Source organism: Microcaecilia unicolor, chromosome 5 (assembly GCF_901765095.1).
Source record: "Microcaecilia unicolor chromosome 5, aMicUni1.1, whole genome shotgun sequence".
NCBI lineage: Eukaryota > Metazoa > Chordata > Amphibia > Gymnophiona > Siphonopidae > Microcaecilia > Microcaecilia unicolor.
In genome coordinates, this window is record NC_044035.1 from 105,707,367 (window position 1) to 105,727,771 (window position 20,405).

The 20,405-nt window shown below is 43.1% G+C and overlaps 1 protein-coding gene across 2 annotated transcripts in view; it reads right to left on the minus strand.

Moving 5' to 3' along the window:
* Positions 1 to 265: 265 nt before the first annotated feature.
* Positions 266 to 20,405, minus strand: part of SUPV3L1 (Suv3 like RNA helicase) — a 94,086-nt gene continuing 73,946 nt past the window's right edge. For both annotated transcript variants that reach the window (XM_030203150.1, XM_030203151.1), the window contains exons 13-15: positions 18,902 to 19,078; positions 7,182 to 7,330; positions 266 to 1,211 (exon numbers count right to left, since the gene is read on the minus strand). In XM_030203150.1, the coding sequence (XP_030059010.1) occupies positions 749 to 1,211; positions 7,182 to 7,330; positions 18,902 to 19,078 (789 nt within the window). In that variant the 3' untranslated portion in view covers positions 266 to 748. The remainder of the gene's footprint in view (positions 1,212 to 7,181; positions 7,331 to 18,901; positions 19,079 to 20,405) is intronic.

The window sequence follows — 20,405 nt, forward strand, 5'->3', positions numbered from 1 at the left end:
TAATGGATGGTTAAAACGTTAACACGCCCATAACACTGCTTAGTGAACACAGCCCTAAGTCCCGAGGGTCTTCTATGCATAAAAAATCCTTCCAGCCACCCAAAATAGCATGACAGCATTATTTCACAAATTCTTCTATATTGGAGTGAAATCTGGATTCTATACAAGATAGACCAAATTCCAGACATACCTAGTTCCAGGAGAGAGACATAGCTAATCCTGGTTTTTAATTTACATTCCAAAGCAGTGTGTGAGTTCTATTTCCTGATTCTACCCATTGAAATCAATGCTGCAGGTCCCATAATGCATCAGAATAGGGTCATCGAAACCAGAAATAGGCTAAAATCTCCCTGTGAACCGGGCAACTTGGCAGTTCTGAGAATTTGTTTATTATGAACATTTGTTATACCACCACACATGGCGGTTTACAATAGGATGCCAGAGCAAACCAAATGTCAATGTTAATATTAAAAACATCAGAAGCGATCAGAGAAGGCACAAATGGAGAGAAAGTACGTAGAATAACAAAAGTAACCTAATGACAATACATGATAAACCGGACACATAAGGAAGGGAGTAAATAAAAAATATAGCCATCTAATAGAGAAAAGAAAAAACAAAGTCCACACAGTACAAACTGCGACAAAACAAACTCGCTGTATGTAAAAAAATGAATGAGATGGGTTATTAAAATATCTCTCTCTTTATTCTGTCAATAAAATAAAATACCATAAAGTAAAATACCATTTTATTTCTTCTTCCTGTTTCCTTTTGGATCACTATGATCCCTTTTATTTCCACCAGTGATGCTTCCATTTCTTATTTGATTTTTTAACCATTCTCTTTGTAGCTGGTTCAGCATTTCCTCTGTCAGAAGCCCTTGCTGCATTAATTTGGTAGCAAGAGGTCCTTTTGTATGGTCTGGTTCAACAGATCTATATCCCAACACTTTGGATCCTCTCCTTCTCGGGCTCAAGGGCTTTGAAGCATTAAGGTCAGCTGTTGGCAAATCTTCCACATTCACTGTTCTGCCATTAGTCCTGTGTGCAGGAAGGTCTTTGTCTTCAGCCACTGCACCTAAACCTGCACTGGTTTCAGAGGCCCGGATCAGTTTTGTAATGTTATGAACGCCAATCTGTATAATGCCATCCAGCTCCTTCTGTATCTCCCTTACAAGGTTAGCATCCGGGAACATGTCCATAAACCGGTAACTGAAAAAGAAAAAGTAGACATTAAAAAAAAAAAAAAAAAAAAAAAAAAAAAAAAAAAAATATATATATATATATATATATATATATATATATATATATGTTACTACAGGAAGTTTGATTTAAACAAGGTAGTTTTTAACTGGACAAGCCCTTTGTTCACAAGCTATTTCCTTGTGGTTTCTTCGGACAACGAGACTCCACAAAACACATGTCCACATAGTTCCTAGAAACTACACTTACAGATCCAAAAAAAAAAAAATAAAAAAAAAAAGACTGTGGGTCACTGACTTGAAACAATAAAACTAAGATTTAATTTTTCAAAACAACCAACACATATCACTATCTAGATCAATTTGTTTTGTACCTAATCGGTGCCAGGGAGGTTGTGAAGAACTCGGACAGAACCATAGGTGTAGTTTTGACTACTTCATTGAGGGGGGGGGGGGGGGGGGGGGGTGGCAAGGGATAGCGAGATCAGATTGGTGGCAGAGGGAAACTTTTCTCCCCCTCCCCTCACATAGGCACTGATTAGCTTACCTTCTCCCCTCCTATTCCTTTGTTTTCATATTTTACTTACGTTTCCCTTTATTCTACTATACTCTTCCATTTGCTTTTCCTCCTCTTCCTCCTCACTTTTCTGCACACTTTCTTCCTCCCCATCTCTCCATAATTCCATTTACCTCCTTTCCTCATATCTTCCTTCACCTTTCCTCTGGCTTCTCTCCTCTACACCACCCTCTTCCTCTGACTTTTCTCCTTCTGGCCCTTCCTACATCTGTCCACCCTTCTCAGCAATTCTCCTTTCCCTTTCATCTCTCTCCTTTTGCCTTCCTCACCCTGCCTTTCCTCTTGCTTTTTTCCATCTCTTCCCTCCAGTTTCTCTCTCTTCTTTATCTCTTTTCCTTCTCGATCCTCACATCCTCCTCCCCCTCCATATCTATTCCTTCTCTCACCTTCCCACTCCCCAGTACACACTGCTCTTTCTTCCTCTTTCTCCTCCTAGAACACTCCCTCACCTCTCTCCTTCTCTCTCCCTCTTTCTTTTCCTTCATCATCCTGCAACTCTTCTTCTGGGGCAGCAGAACATCTTTTTATTACTTGAAAGAGCCAAAAGATCGTCCCTGCTCCCTTGCCCTTCCCCTAGCGTTGATGCTGCATGGGACAAAAAATTGGTAGGGCCATAGTCCCTGTGACTCACCCCATTCTTCTGGCTATGCTCGCTCTCCCTTCCCCTTCCCCCGCACACTCTTCTCTTCCCACCTGCCTGACACTTTGTGAAGTAACACAAAACCCTCCAAAATGGACACTCAAGATCATACCATACCAGTACATGCACGTGCCATCAGAATCTTTTACCTCAGTTGCAAAACATGACTCCCACTTGATTTTACAAAATAGGAAACCACAAAAAACATGCAGACAAAAACTAAAAGCAGAGATGCAGGATTCTGCATGTTGGGCTACACCAGAGAAACAGAAAGAAATGCACGTTCTCCAGTACAATGCACAGTAAAGCCGACAAACGTAAATTCAATCACTAAACTGAAAATAAAATCATATTTCCTACGTTTGTAGTTTTGTGATTTTATTATTCCAAGCATCAAGTTCCCAATCTTTGGCTCTGCTTTCCTCTGTCTGTGCTCTTTACTCTATTTACAGGGCCTCCTTTCTATTTGCTATTTCTTTTCTCACCTCCTGCCCTATGTCTGCCTGGTACTGATCATTCATGTTTAGCTTTCTTTGATTTCTCTACTTCCTTCTCAAGTCTATCTTGTTTTCCTTCTCTTCTCTTCATATGCAGCACATCTCCCCTCTTCCCTTCATGTGCAGCCTGTCTCTCCTCTCCTGCGGGTCTAGTCTTTTCCTACCTTCCTCCTCCCACCCCTTGGGCCTGTCTTTCCCCCCTGTCACAATTCTTCAAACTTTGCAGTTACCGGCAGGTATTAGAACAGGTCTTCCTCTGGCCATCCTGAGGCTTTCCCTCTGCTACATCCCTCCTGTACAGCAAAAGGAAGTCGCATCAGAAGAAAGGACCCTGGGGCTGGCTAGAGGATGGCCTGTTCTGGTACCTGCCGGCAACTGCGAAGTTTGAAGAATTGCGACAGAGAGGAGAGAGAAGATGAGGTAAATTGCATGATGATCTGGAGGTGATATCTGGCCACCTCACAGCACACCTGGGGAGCAGCTGTGGCACACCAGTTGAAAAATACTAATGTATAGCTAGATTTCACTCCTTTTTGTCTCCCCTCGAAGTCTGCAGTCTCTGTCTTTCCACTTTTCACCTACTTAGCACCTTTTTATTTCCTATTCCTACTTTCTTAGTCTTCCAATTTCCCACTTCTGTCTCATTCCTTCCCCAGCCCATTATATCTCCTCATCTTTCACCAGCTTTCTAGTTCCCCCATCTCCATCCTCCCTGGCCTCATGTACCTTACCCCCTTACCAGTCACAGTTACTTCCCTGTCACCAAACCCTTTCCACGCCTAATCCCTTTCCTAAGGCTTAGCCCCATCCAGACTCCTGCTCTCCCCTTTTACTTCCTCAATTTCTACCCTCTCTCCCTTTTTTTAAAGGCCAGTCCCCTTCCTTTGTTTCTCAACCTTTTGGTAGCCCTCTGTTTTTTTCAGCATCCTCCCAATCCATGCAGGTGCTTCCGCCCCATTTTTCTGCACTCATATCCTTGCACGCTTACCCAGTCCCCACTGTCCTTCCAACTAATCCCATCCTACCCAATCCCCAAGTCTTCATTCACAATCCCAGCCAATCTCCAACTCTCCAATAACATTCCCAAAATTCAACTAATCTTAAAAGTCTGTCTTCTTCTCTTCCACCCAGCTCTAGAGTCTATGCCTAAGTCTGAGTCCCTGCTGTCCCTTTTCTACATATTCATTACCCCTGTCTTTTCCATCTTGATCGACCTACCAACTAGAAACACATCAGAATCAACACGTACGTACCTAAATTTGCACTACCCCAGCTGCAAAGGACTCAAATACAAATCAACTTACACGTCCAGGTTTTCCTACATAAGCACACAATTGTGGAACGTATTACCAAAAACCCTGAAAACTACGAACGACCACCTAAACTTCTGGAAAGCACTAAAAACTAACCTGTTTAAAAAGGCATACCCTACCGATCCAACATAAATGCCAGATCTCTGCAACACAACAAAACTAAAGAACATAATGGACATAACACAACTCTTCCGTTGTACTATTCCCTAGTGTGGCTGGGCCACATGAACTTTATCTTACCACAACATCACTTTGTATTTGTTTACACCGGAGTCTGTAACGCCTCTCGGTTCTACGTAAGCCACATTGAGCCTATAAACAGGTGGGAAAATGTGAGATATAAATGTAACAAATAAATAAATAAAAATCATAACTTTCTCATCTTCCTTAGCATCCTCTTCCTGCATATGCCTTTGTGTTCCCACAAAGTAAACCCTGGCATGCACTAAAGGCCATTTTCCTATCACGGTAGCAGCTAACGAAAACGGAATGCAAATGATCCAAAAGAGCTGCACTACAGTTGCAAGGCTATTATAATGAGATGCACTAACGTTTACCGATGCCCCTTACCGTCGAAAACATAACGTGAGGTCTGCACCTCTCGTTAGGCTGGGGCTGCTGTGAACGGACCCATGGAGACTAGTGGGAAAGCGCCGAACACCCATCTAAAAAAAAAAAAAAAAGAACAAGCTGCGTGTCCCAAGTGCTCGTCAGGGATGTCCGTCTAAAGTGCCTAACATGGCCATCCTTCATGGACGTCCGTGACGTGCACTTGGCTTTTTTTTTCCCGCCCTTCATTATATATATTAAAAAAAAAAAAAAAAAAAAGAGCTGTGTCTATGGATGGTCCTTCGCCCCCGCCCCCGAGGTCGCCGTGCTCCCCCCTTCACTGAAACGACAGCTTCCAGCAGCCCCGGCCTCCCCGCCATCCTCTGCACCCCCGTCAAATGAGGGCGGGCCAGAGAGGAAAGGAGGGAAGTCCGAAGGGAACCAATCAGCTGTTACTTGCTGCAGCGCCTTCACACGGAGGTGAGAGGCGCTGTGAGGGCCGGCCTTGTGGCAGATGGAGGGGGGGAGCGGTGGGAGTGCAGAGGATGGCGGGGAGGCCGGGGCTGCGGGAAGTCGTCATTTCAATGCGGGGGGAGGGGGGAGCGGCGGCGACAGCTCGTATATTCCATCGGTAAAGAGTCGACTGGCCGATGGAATAGAGAATGCAAGTGAGCTACAACGAGCAGCTCATTTGCATTCCCTTTCCTTAATGCATGCCCGTTCCTTACCGGTTTGCTAAGAGAATCGGTAAGGGAAGGGCTTTAACGATTTGTTAGTGCATCTTGGACTCAATACATCTATATTAGTAAAGAATCTTTTGATGCACCTTTAAGCCAGTGGAAAAAAAAACATACTATGAAACATTTTTAGGTATAAACTCTGTACATAAGTTTTTTGATTTCAGCTGCTTTAAGTCCAGTAGGTGGAATTTTTCGACTGTACCACTGGGATATATATTGGTTGGCTAATTTCATGTGGAGTTAGAATATATGTATATGGATGATTAACAAGTATATATGTTTATACTATATGGCCTGTGCACATTTTAGATACTTATGTTATTTTATAATTTATACTTTTATGTTTCCTTTATATGTTTATTAACAGTCGTGACTTCAAGCCCCTGACGCAGCCCTTTAAGAGGGCAAAACATGGCCATATCAGGTTTTAATTATTTATGATTTTAGTGGTGAATAAATTGGCTTTTTATGAAACTTTATTTTCGTACTCCGTGCTCACTGAATACTGCATCCCAAGGGCAAATGTTTTGCGGAAAATTCAAGGTAAAAGCTGTGCGGTCAGTGGCTCTACCATATGGCTTTCTGCATCAACCCACCAGGAAAGGAGAACATACCTAAAGATTTCTGTCTATTGAGAATTGCTTGCCCCTTGTAGGCTTCCTGCATCAAGTTTTAAGTTTGAAATAGAGGAGTAGACTAATGGTTAGTGCAGCAGCCAGAGACCCTGGGGAAATGGGGTCGATTCCCACTGTAGCTCCATGTGACTCTGGGCAAGTCACTTAACCCCAGATTTAAAAAAAAAAAAAGTACCTATATATTTATTTGTTACATTTGTATCCCACCTTTTCCCACTTATTAGTAGGCTCAAAGTGGCTTACATAGTTCGGGAGAGGTGGTTACAGACTCCGGTGTGAACAAACACCGTATAGGGGTACTATTACAGTGACAAGTACAGTAAAGAAGTATCGGTAAACAGGTTGGGGTAATTCGCACAAAATGTTACAGTGTGATCATGCATCGGGGTTGAAAACTGTCTGTTATAATATATAAACCGCTTTGATTGTAACCACAGAAAGGTGGAATATCAAATCCCATTTCCTTAAGTTTCCAAGTTTATTAGTATTTGATATACTGCCTAATAAAATAACCGAGTCAGTTCTCAATGATTACATAAGAAAAACTAATAATAATTAAAAAAAAATACAAGAGAGGAAACAATCTAAAATTACAACAACACTAAGGGCCTCTTTTACCAAACTCAACTAGCAATTCCCACATGGAAATGCCGAAGGCCATTCAAAGTGAAAGGGCTTTGCTAGCATTGCCGTACCAGGAATTGCTAGTGTGGTTTAGTAAAAGGGGTCCTAAGGGACTTTTTAGTTCCACTGAGTCACTGTGTTGCAGGCTCAGCTCCATCCCCACCAGGAGATAACCAATTACACAACAGAAAAAGCCTTATCAAATAAATATGCTTTAAACCTTTAAATTTCTGGAATGACATCTCCAAATGTAAATGATTCAGCAAATCATTACAGAGCATCAGATTCACCTTTTGCCCAAAGAACACTACACCATAATCTCCTTTTTTTCATGAACTTTGCTCTCAGATGACCAAGGTATCGGAAAGTAAGAAGAAATAAAGAGCAATGCAAACATATTAATACCTTAACCAGAGATAGAGATCGAGGACGTCATGAACAGCCTCTAGGTGCACCAAGTCCTTTATGTTCTTGGGTGGGACTAACGGCCAGTTAGTGTGCCTACGCAGCCAGTCAAAGGTCACAGGCTCATTCCTGCTGAACTGTCTGGCAAACTGAAAGAGAAACAAGTTACAGTAAGTTCTAAAACACCTATACAACAGTGCTAGAATTATACAGGCATGTTATTTTCAACTTATATATGGAATATAGTTTCCAAATACAGTTACATTCTTTAACATCTGAATCAAGTGGAATGATATTAACAATTTGATTACTTGATGTTAATAACACTTTTACAAGTATTTCTTTTCCCTGGCTTCCTCTCATTGTCTTGCCAATGAGTGTTAACACAGTTTTAGATGGCCAGCTCCAGGAGTTGAGATGTTACATTAGTTTCTATCCCCACGTAACTCCTGATTTCTTTGCTATGACTTAACTAAATGCCAAAGAGTGAAAAACAAATGATTTTTTTTTTCATTTTCAAGTGATATGTACTCCTGTTCACCTGGGAAATGGATAATTAAAAGGTCCTTTTAATCAAGTGAAACCAATGCAGCTGTACTCCAAACGTTACTGAAATTGTCCACTGAAGCCCACAAAGTGAAATTCCAAAAATGTTCTCAAAGGTTATCCTTGTATTACTTCAGCTGCATCACAAAATACCAACTCTGTTGTCTTTATAAGATTACAGCTCAACACAAGACTGTTGGCAGTTGGACTGTTAGTCGTCATCCATCAATTGATGCACCTAAAATGTGCTGTGATGTGTTAATTGTGGCCACCCATTTTAAAGGTGGTATTTGAACGGCTCCTGAAGACACCTTACAGCAAAACACAGTCTTGTGTTGTGCTGTCATCTTATTATAGAGTTGTTATTTTGTGATACAGATGAAGTAATACAAGGATAACCTTTGAGGACATTTTTGGAATTTCACTTTGTGGACTTCAATGGACAATTTCGGTAACATTTGGAGCACAGCTGCACTAGTTTCACTTGATTAAAAGGACCTTTTAATTATCCACGGGTTATCAGTGCTTGATTTTAGAAATCACCCAATACAGAACATTTGACACTTTATTGTATCTCCTTGGATGATTTATTGATATATTAGATTACTAGCAAAAAATAAATTTGTTTGTATAGAAGAAAGAATTATAATAAAAACTGTGATTGGAGGATGTTAAAGGGTTTTAGACAACAAATAAGTGTTAATTTTGAAAAAATATGTTGATTTATATTAATCTATTCTTATAAATTATTATTATTATTATTAATGTACACCTGCTCAAGTCAGTAATCCAACCTGTCAACACAAATGCAGTGTAAAGTTTTAGTAGCTATTCTGGTCTTGGGAAATTCGAATCTTTGAGGCTGTCATCCTTTTTATTGAAACAACCACCAACAAGTGGGGAAAGCATGAAGTGTATGGTTCATGATAATTATTCCCACACTTGATGGTATCAAAATATTCCACCGGTATGGAAATAATAATAAGAAACAACAAACCTGCTTATAATCGAAAGAGAAAAACGCCTAAATTGCGACCCATATCGGGAGATGGGCGTCTTTCTCCCGTGGGCGCCCAAATCGGTATAATCGAAAGCTGATTTTGGGCGTTTCCAACTGCAATCCGTCGCGGAAACGGGTAAAGTTGACGGGGGCGTGGTGAAGGCGGAACTGGGGCGAGGTTATCGGCCGAGGAGAGATAGTCGTCTTTAGCTGATAATCGGAAAAAAAAAAAAAAAGGCGTTTTTACCGCGATTTTGGGTCACTTTTTATGGACCCTTTTTTTTCACAAACAAGTCCCAAAAAAGTGCCCCAACTGACCAGATGACCACTGGAGGGAATCGAGGATGACCTCCCCGGACTCCCCCAGTGGTCACTAACCCCCTCCCACCAAAAAAAACCCCCACTTTAAAAACTTTTTTTTCCAGCCTGTATGCCAGCCTCAAATGCCGTACCCACCTCCATGACAGCAGAATGTGTTCTATCCTGTGACAGCCTTTCCCTGGTTCTGATGTGGCTCTCGGGTGAGTGTGACACCTTTTCTGTTATGCGCACTGCAGAGTCACATCAGCAATGCGTTGTGGTGGGTGTAGGGTATTGGGCTTCGTGATTCCACTAGCTTGTGGCAAATGCTCACGATTTTGGTAGTTGGTAGGCTCTACTCCCACGGTGCTTTTCCCCCTGTTTACTGGGTCAGAGTGTGCCCTGTTTTGTTTCCGGTAGTCCATGAGGTAGTGGCCATTTTAGTAAGCCAGTTTTAGATCCCTTTCACGTGTTAGCCACGTTACAGAACTTAGTTCTTACCTTGAATGTGGCTGAAAGAGGGCATTGTACACCATTCTGCCAGCTCTGACCTACTGCTCATCTCAGTACCAGGGAGACTCGTTGCCAGTGGGGCACAACCTCTGATCTGCAGTTAACTGTGAGTAAGCGTGCTTATTCCAATAAAGGACGTTTTCGGAGAGATTATTCTTCAGGTGTCAACTGGTGTGCCAATGTTATATAGCAGCAACAAGTCCTAGAGGCCTGCGTGTATGCAGGTCCCTGGAGCACTTTTAGTGGTTACCGCAGTGCACTTCAGCCAGGTGGACCCAGGCCCATCCCCCCTACCTGTAACACTTGTGCTGGTAAATGGGAGGTCTCCAAAACCCACTGTACCCACATGTAGGTGCCCCCTTCACCCCTATGGTAGTGTACATTTGTGGGTAGTGGGTTTTGGGGGAGGGGGTTGGGTGCTTAGCACCCGTGGTAAGGGAGCTATGCATGTGGGAGTGTTGTAAGCAGTGCTTTTTTTGTAGAAAAAAAGGTGCCGGTACTCATTATGGGCGGGGTCACCACATATGGCTCCACCCCTATGATAGCCACACCTACATTAACCACACCCCCTATACCAGCCATGGCGCATATAAACAGACATCATTGAAAATATTATAGTACTATTGGAGAAAAAAAATAACTTGATTTTTTTTCATGATAAATAATCTCTGTAAGCTCTTACAGCTCCAGTATACCCAGTGCAAAATAAGACAGCCAATGTAAATTCTCAAATTGGACATATTACAAACACTAAAATGAAAATAAAATGATTTTTTTCTACCTTTGTTGTCTGGTGACTGTTTTTCTTTCCATATTGGTCCCAGTCTGTGATTCTGCTTTCCTTTGTTTTCGCTTAACTCTTCTGTGCCATTTGTCATTTTTGTCTCCTTTTTCTTTGCTTTCTTCAATATTTTTCAGGCTCTCTCTCTGTCCAGATTTAATTCATTCTTACTATCCATTCTTTAAATTTCCTTCATCTACCTGTGGTTTTTCATCTTTTCCTCACCCTTGTTCTCCCCATGCCCCTTCCTCTTATTCTCCAGTCTTTCTCTATTCCCCTTTTCCATCCAGCAGCTCTGCTTTCTCTCCCCATCCTTCCAGTGTCTCCCCTATTTCTTTCTGCATTCGTCCATCCAGCGTCTTCCCTCTTTCTCTCCCCATCCTTCCATCTGTTTTCCCCCTCTCTCTCCCCATCCTTCCATCTGTTTTCCCCCTCTCTCCCCATCCTTCCATCTGTTTTCCCCTCTCCCCAATCCTTCCATCTGTTTTTCCCCTCTCTCTCCCCATCCTTCCCTCTGTTGGTTTCCCTCTCTCTCCCCAATCCTTCTCTCTGTTGGTTTCCCTCTCTCCCCAATCCTTCCCTCTGTTGGTTTCCCTCTCTCCCCAATCCTTCCCTCTGTTGGTTTCCCTCTCTCCCCAATCCTTCCCTCTGTTGGTTTCCCTCTTTCCCCAATCCTTCCCTCTGTTGGTTTCCCTCTTTCTCTCTCTCCCCAATCCTTCCCTCTGTTGGTTTCCCTCTCTCCCCAATCCTTCCCTCTGTTGGTTTCCCTCTTTCCCTCTCTCCCCAATCCTTCCCTCTGTTGGTTTCCCTCTTTCCCCAATCCTTCCCTCTGTTGGTTTCCCTCTCTCCCCAATCCTTCCCTCTGTTGGTTTCCCTCTCTCCCCAATCCTTCCCTCTGTTGGTTTCCCTCTTTCTCTCTCTCCCCAATCCTTCCCTCTGTTGGTTTCCCTCTTTCCCTCTCTCCCCAATCCTTCCCTCTGTTGGTTTCCCTCTTTCCCCAATCCTTCCCTCTGTTGGTTTCCCTCTTCTCTCTCTCCCCAATCCTTCCCTCTGTTGGTTTCCCTCTTTCTCTCTCTCCCCAATCCTTCCCTCTGTTGGTTTCCCTCTTTCCCCAATCCTTCCCTCTGTTGGTTTCCCTCTTTCCCTCTCTCCCCAATCCTTCCCTCTGTTGGTTTCCCTCTTTCCCCAATCCTTCCCTCTGTTGGTTTCCCTCTTTCCCTCTCTCCCCAATCCTTCCCTCTGTTGGTTTCCCTCTTTCCCCAATCCTTCCCTCTGTTGGTTTCCCTCTTTCCCTCTCTCCCCAATCCTTCCCTCTGTTGGTTTCCCTCTTTCTCTCTCTGCCCAATCCTTCCCTCTATTGGTTTCCCTCTTTCCCTCTCTCCCCAATCCTTCCCTCTGTTGGTTTCCCTCTTTCTCTCCCCAATCCTTCCCCCCCCCCCCCCCCGCGACACTCCCGGCGAGTCCTGCACTTAGTTTTTTTTTTTAAGACTCAGAACGTGCGAACGATGCAGCTGGCAGCGATTGAAAGAGGCTGTCTGGGCTGGCGTCTGCGTCGGAGCTTCCCTCACCCTCTGCGAGTCCCGCCTTCGTTGTTACAACTTCCTGTTTCGCGGGACTCGCAGAGGGTGAGGGAAGCTCCGACGCAGACGCCAGCCCAGACAGCCTCTTTCAATCGCTGCCGGCTGCATCGTTCGCGCGTTCTGAGTCTTAAAAAAAAAAAAACTAAGTGCAGGGGCAAAAAAAGGTGCCGGTACGCCGTACCGCTGCGTACCGGCACAAAAAAAGCACTGTGTCTTTCGTAACCTAGTGCAATCCCTCGTCCTCAGCCATCTGGATTACTGCAACTCATTATACGCAGGCTGCAAAGAGCAAACACTGAGGAAACTTCAAACAGCCCAGAACACAGCAGCCAGACTCATCTTCGGAAAACCAAAGTATGAAAGGGCAACACCACTAAGAGAAAAACTACACTGGCTTCCACTTAAGGAACGCATCACTTTTAAGGTATGCACACTAGTCCACAAGATCATTCACGGTGAAGCCCCAGCCTACATGTCCGAGTTGATTGACTTACCACCCAGAAATGCTAGGAGATCTTCCCGAACATACCTCAACCTCCATTTCCCTACTTGCAAGGGCGTGAAATACAAGACGCTACACGTGTCAACCTTTTCTCACACGAGCACGCAGCTTTGGAACACACTGCCGCGCAACTTAAGAGCGATCCACGAACATGCATCCTTCCGCAGATTACTGAAGACCCATCTATTTGAAACAATTTACGGAAAGAACCAAAACACAGAGTCCACACTCACTGTTCATCAATGCATCATACATCCACTTATGATCTCCCATCCCCCATAATTCAACACTACTCATACATTTACTCACAGAAATATGTACACCATATGCCTTTGTGTTTTAACACTGCCCTTAAGCTTTATGTTGATGTCCCATTGTGATATTCCTAATGATAATTCGATTATCTCGCATAACTTGTACAATATAACCCATAACCAAGTTGTAACAAATGTATTTTCATTATTCTTATCTTATTGTAAGCCACACTGAGCCCGCAAAGAGGTGGGAAAATGTGGGATACAAATGCAAACAATAAATAAATAAATCCATATTTTTTTCAGCCACCCTGCACTCACCCATGAGGTATGAGGAGGAGCTACATCAGGCGTACTGCTTTGGGACCGGAAAGAACCCTACTCTTTACTTGCCCGCTGCCACTGCTCTGGGCTGGTGCTGATGTTTTTTCCAAATTACTGCCGAGACTTCCTGCGGCCATTTTGAAGAGTGACAGCACCACCCATACAGCAGGGGCAGCAAGCGGAAAAGAGCGGGGTTCTTTCCTACCCCCAAAGAGGCCACTAGACCACCAGCACATGCTCAGGTACATGCTCAGAATTTTGGCAGGGGTATACCCCCCCCTCTCTCTCTGCCCCTTTCCATCCAGCATCTGCCTCCTTTTTTGCCCCTTTCCATCCAGTGTCTGGTCTGCCCTTCTCTCATTTCCAGCGCCGTCCGCCCCTCTGCCTGTCCCCTCCTCCATGCTTCATCCATCATCATCATGCCCTCTTTCTCTCCCATCCAGAGTAGTGTTCTTTTTGCCCCCCCTGTCCTTCCTTTTCACATTATGACCCTGAACCCCCCCCCCCCACACACACACACTCACTTGACTGCAGAACTCAGTACTCAAGGTGAGGAGGTTTTACAATTTTCCACAAAGCTCCTGGCTATGACCAGTTTAAATAATAAAAAATCTGGACCCATGCATCAACATCAAATAATATTTTTTTTTACTTTAATAAAAAAGGTCTTGAGCTCAGCTTTAACTTGAGTCAAAGAGGTAAATTGTCTGAGGTGTGGAGGCAAGGAATTCCACAGTAAAGGGCCTAGGGTAGAGAATTTCTATACCCTAGGCCCTTTACTAAGGAATTCCTTGCCTCCACACCTCAGACAACTTACCTCTTTGACTCAATTTAAAGCTGAGCTCAAGACATGGTAAATAATTAGATCCGCGGGACCATTACCTGGCTAGAAGAAGAGAAGAACTGAAGAGAAGATTCGAGTCCAGACTGGTGGCAGGGAGGGGCGAAGGAGTGGAGAGAGACGGAGTGCACTGCAGCCAGCCAGTGCAGGAAGGCCAGGTGGAAGCTTCCAAAGGGCAGACGGAGAGGCGCGAAGCACGAGGAGCAGGAGCCAAGAAGAGTAAACACGGCACCGGCGGACTATCGAGGAGACGTGACGCGGCTACTTCGTTCTTCGACTCGTGGCACACAGGGTCGGTCCGCAGGGGCGTCGTGATGACATCGGGAGGAGCCGCGCGCGCCGGTACGTGCAGTATTATGGAAAGGCATTGGGCGGGCAGCAGACCAGAGGACATCCCCCATTGGTTGCTTCTAGGAGCTTGGGCCAGCCCTGCTGTCGGGTGCGTGCTGTTGCTGGGCCTGAAGCTGATAGGAGGTTGGTAACTTGCTTCAGACTTCCGTGAGTGCTGTCAGCTGAGTTTAAAAAGGTGCCGGTACGCCGTACCGGCACAAAAAAAGCACTGGTTGTAAGTCCACCGCACTGACCTCTAGGGTGCCCAGTTGGTGTCCTGGCATGTCAGGGGGGCGAGTGTACTACGAATCGTGGCCCCTCCCACGACCAAATGGCTCGTATTAGGACGTTTTTGAGCTGGGCGTTTTTAGTTTCCATTATCGTTAAAAAAAAACAAACGCCCAGCTGAAAAACATCCATTTTTTCGAAAATACGGTCTGTCCCGCCTCTTCACGTACTCATTTTCGGACATAGACGCCCATGGAGATAGGCGTTCGCTTTTGATTATGCCCCTCAAAGTGTGATAATGTAACTAACCATCAGATGTCACTGTCAATAGATTTCAAAGGATGGCTTTATAGTTTAACCACATACCCCCTAATTCTGTAACCCCCCCCCCCCCCCCCCCCCCAATTTACTAAGCCATGTTGGCAGCTGGTAGTGTGCTAAGGCCAATACAGCATATTCACTTTGAATGGGCTGTGTTGGTACTGCAGAGTGGCTTTGTAAACAGGGGGAGGGGGTAAAGTTACCCAACATTGCGTGGGTAAATTTGGGAGCATGCCCAATTTACACATGCAATTAAACAAGCTAATTAGTGCCAATAATTGGCTTTTAAACAAGCAATTATTGGCACCAATCAAATTTAATTGAACTGTACATACCTAACTTTTATGCATGATCTGAAAAAGGGGGTGCAGAAATGGTAGGGTCATGGGCAGAATGGGGCATTCCTAAAATTAACACGCATTTGTGCTACGTTTCAGTTAATGCAAATGGCTGCACCTAAAGTTAGGCACAATTCCTGGGCATATGCTATTCTATAAACCACATTTAACTTTAAGTGCAGCTTATTGGAACAGTGCTGATTTTTTTGGCACCATATATATGAATCTAGCCCATAGTGTCAATGTCGTAAGGTAACAGGTACTACTGTGCTTCTCGACCACTAGGTGGCCTAAATATAGCAACCAGTAGCAAACTGCATGGTTCTGTCTCCTGGTGTCATCATAGATAGCACCAATAAGAAAGCTATATGGTTCACTTTCTAGTTTTTATAGTAAAATTTATGACAAAGAAAATTAAATGTGCATCTTAAATCACTAACAGCCAGCCCAGCAAGGACATGGGTGTGGAATGTGGAGGTCACTTGGTGGAGAAAACATGGAGTATGCCACATGAAATTATTTCCAATCTATCTGTGTGAGCATTGAAAAAAAGCCACCGTGGAACAAAATGCCATACAATGAGCTGCCCAGAGCCTGGAGGAAAACTGGCTGCAGTTTGTCACAGATCTGTGACTGGGAAGAATATTCATTCAGTAGAACAGAGTGGCTTGGCAAGAAGAAAGTGAATGTCTTGGATTTGCATCTGGGCTTTGACTGGGCCACCCAACAGAAAACCTGTGGCACGATTTGTACACTACAATCTACAAACCATCCCCCTGAAAGGATGAGTTATTCTGCAAAGAAGAATGGGCAAAAATGCACCACCTCATTGTGCATAGCTGGTAGACACTTAACGTAAACATAGCCATTATTGCTATAAAAGTTGGGTGAAGACTTGTGCAATCAAGAGTTTTTGGTTTCTTACTCTAAATTACTTATCAAATATTTCTATAAATTGTTCTACACAACATACTCTAACCTATTAAAGTGAACGATCAATGAAAAGCTCCTATTCAAATGCATTTTGAACTTTTTTTTAAGACACCAGAATGTGAAACATACACACAAGAGTCTGAAGACTTTTACAAGGCACTGTATATCGGCTCCCCTGGAACAGCAGGAATTAGATTCCAGAGCCCCTGAGGATATACATCCTCTTGCATCTTATGTCATCATATAGTCGTCACTTCATGTTCTGGCTCCACAACTGCGGGGCTGGTCTTAAGGCAGCACTTCCCCCAATACCTCCTGAAAGGTGCTCTGAGCTCTTGCTTTCTGGGTTTTTTTTAGAGGTAAAAGCAGCTGCTCAAGTTCCTGCCTTCTACTCTTCCACATCATGGATCAGAACAACACGAGGAGACAGATACCACCTCAGGCTCTCCCTCCTTGCAGTGAGCATTAACAGGATGCCGTGCCATTGCCTGAACCGTGGGGGAAGGGGGAGCTGATGGTGTTTCACCGAAGGTCTTGCTCTCTCTTTCCTGCTCCTTCTCGTCTACCATTCTGAGCATTGAGAGGGTGGTAGGCCCACATCGTTTTCATGGCTTGACACTCCTTCCTTCTCAGGATTGTACCATGAGGCACTAGATGGCAACAGTTACATTTTTTAAAGATCTAAAGACCTACTGTACAAGAGGGCAATTTTTTAAGGGGGCATCTGTTTGGAGCCTATTCTGTAAAGGGAAGTAAGCACCTATTTTACTGTGCATGAACACTCACACCAGAAAAAGAGCTGGTAGAAATGATCACACCTAGATTGCTGAAAAGCACTTATTAACTACAGCAGTCTATCATTTAGGCATGTAACTATGCAACCCATCCACACTGTGCCCATATGTACACCTACCTTCCAACTATGCATGTTACAGAATTGCACACAGCTGAGATATTAGCACTGATGTGCACATGTATGTGCATGTATGCTAGTATTCTGGACATTTATGGACATCCTCAGGGCTTAAGTGTTAATGCCCATTAGAGTGGAGGAGTGGCCTAGTGGTTAGTGCAGAGGACTCTGATCCTGGGGAACTGGGTTCGATTCCCACTGCAGCTCCTTGTGACTCTGGGCAAGTCACTTAACCCTCTCCATTGTCCCAGGTACAAATTGAATGTAGTTGGAAAAACCACAGAAAGGCGGTATAAAAGTCCCATTCCCTTTCCCTGGTATATAATATGTAAACTGCTTTGAATGTAGTTGGAAAAAACCACAGAAAGGCGGTATATAAGTCCCATTCCCTTTCCCTGAAATTACCTCCTTTGGAGTTATTTAACTAAGGGGCACTTTTTTACTAAGCTGTAATATATGGTAGTGCATGTTTTCTGCAGTTTAAAATGGTATACCATGGGACACGCTCATGTGTCCTGAAGTGGCAAATTAGCACGCGCTGATCCGGGCACTAATACATTTTGGGGGGGGGGGGGGTGTCAAGGAGCGGAGAGTGCACATACCTGAGCAAATTAGTTAGTGCAGCAACATTACTGCATGCTGGCTAGTACAGGATTACTGCAAAATAGGTGTCAGCAAGTGCTCACGCGATAATTTTTTTTTTAATGGCAGTGCACCAATGACAATATTGGCACATGGCCATTAATACATAAAAAATGGTCTTTGCACACAGGAAAAACCTGGTAAGGGTGCCCTAAGGCTACGTTTTACTACTGCTTAATAAAAGGACCCTTAAAGCTTTTCTCCTATTCTGTGCTGATGGGAAATAAAGCTGAGAAAACCAGGTCCTTAGTGACACTGCACAGGAAGCAAATAACACATGGAAAGCATCATTATACGTACACTAGCCAAGTACATATTAGTGCAATATATTGTAAATGTTACTGTTTCATACTGTCACTAAATTTAAAGGTTTAAAGCTAATTTTATTTCAGATTATCAAGATGACAGAATTCATAAGTTCCAGATTCTCGTGTGTCCTTTCAAAGATTTTATTTATTTGTTACATTTGTACCCCGCGCTTTCCCACTCATGGCAGGCTCAATGCGACTTACATGGGGCAATGGAGGGTTAAGTGACTTGCCCAGAGTCACAAGGAGCTGCCTGTGCCTGAAGTGGGAATTGAACTCAGTTCCTCAGTTCCCCAGGACCAAAGTCCACCACACCCTAACCACTAGGCCACTCCTCCAGCAACATCTTTTAGAAATGTTCTGTTTAGCAAATTAAATAAGGACTAGAACAATTTCAAACTACTTTGAAGGACCTGATACCTGAACATATCTAAAGTGCCACCTGCTGATGTGGGTGGACCTGCTTAAGCTCAGGCTCACGTGCCCGTCTCCTGGGTATTAACTGAGAAAAAAGGCAGCCAGGGCTGTGTTTAGACTGCAGAACTATGAAGAGGGTTTTTTTTTTTGTTTTTAAAGGCTTTTCATGCCAAGAAACCCCTCTTCAAGAGAGGGAATGGAGAACTGTGTCTGACCTGGTGGAAGGGGAAGAAGAAAGCGCCAATTGGAAGGGTTTAAAGGCTGTATATGAACTGAGGGTTTTGCTGTAACTTTGGGGACTGGGGTATTAAAGAATTTTTTTTAATTATTTTTTATTTTCAGATTTATATTCCGCTTTAATATTAAAGTGAGTTACAGTAAAACATTCATAAAATCATAAAAAAACAAGATAACAGACAATATCTGTGTGTTCTGCTTGTGAATAAAAGAGAACAAAGGGAACATTCAAGCAAGAGGACTTCACTGGGAGAAAAAAAAAAAAAAGTTGAGGTATGACTCATCTCTCTCCTTCATACATATAAGCACACATGATATATCTTGCTCTAAACTATCACAGATACCTAACACATTAAAATAGAAAACATTACCTTTCCTACCAGAAGGCAAACAGGACATTAAAAGGACCTACCTTTAACAACGAAGTACAGACAAAAGGTTGTTTTTTGTTGATGGGAGCTGTGCAGAACACATATCTAGATCTTAGATTCAAAGGAATATGCTGAATCATATCTGCCAAAAATTTAAAGTCATCTACATTGCAGACAAAATAAAGTCCATCAACTTGTGACAAGCTCACAAAAATATCCTAGAAAAAAAAGTTGAAAACGAGGTTACTAGTTGAGAACCATGTTACAACAGATAGAAGTCTGGCAGCAGCTCTACTCATTTATATGCCACCTATTCATCATACAGTGCTATCACCATTTCTGAGGTTGACCCATCTAGGGTTCAATATTGTATGGATCTGCTAGGAAAATGAATATACCATTGTAAATTAAAACTTAACTGACACTGGCTGCACATACTATAGCAGAACATGTTAATTCACTCATACCCTAGCTAATTGTTCAAGCACCTTGCTAACCTCATTTGCAACTTTCTTTAAATTAGTCCCTTGGGGTCTTAAGTTTTGCTTGAGTTATTTGCAGCAGGGCCTGTAGGAATAAAATGGGCCCTGCTGCAGATAATTCAAGCTAAGCTTTAGTAAAAGACCCCCTTATTTTCTTACTCCTGTCACTCTATCTTATCTATATGTTCCATCTTTGCTTACAACCTTTGATGTCTATTAAAAAAATTTGTATATTGTGTTGACATTGTAATGTAGTCTTACTATACTATACTTGTACTGTTATTTGAATATTTTTACTGCTGCAATTGTCTATTGTTTATGTTTGACTTGTTTTTGCTGTACGCCGCCTTGAGTGAATTCCTTCAAAAAGGCGGTAAATAAATCCGAATTAATAAATAAATAAAAGTTGTTATGCATGGATAGTAAATTAGATTCTATTCCTAATTCCATTCATATTGATCAAACAGAGTATAAATTGTCCACAGTGATAAAAATTTTGGATATTCTAGTAGACAGCTATTTCTATGGAAGCGCAAGTTGCCTCTTTGGTGAGGAAATCTTTTTCATGCGGAAACTGCCTTGTATTTGTAGTCATTTTGAGACAGCTCAATTTAGATTACTGATAAAGGCACGTTGTCTACACTCACAGATAGATTATTGTAACCTTGCTTACTTGGGATGCACTAAATGTCAATTAAAATGATTACAAACTGTGCAGAACACTGCAGTACATTTAATATTTGGCTTAACAAAATATAATAGCATTTCCTCTTTTTATATTAAACTCTGCTGGCTGCCCGTTGAAGTCAGAATTCTTTTAAAACTGACTTTTTCCTGTTTAACATACTATACGTTCAGCTCCCAATGATCTTTACTCTCATTTTCAATTTGCTGCTTCTTCAAGGGCAAGAAAGTCCAGTTGCGCATATCTGTTTTTTTTTACTTCGCCCAAAGGAAGGAGAAGATAAAGAAAGTCTGAACCGACATTGGCTTTTCAAGCTGCTAGGCACTGGAAGGAACTTGCCAAGATATTCTTTTCCTCTTACTCTTATTTGATATTTAG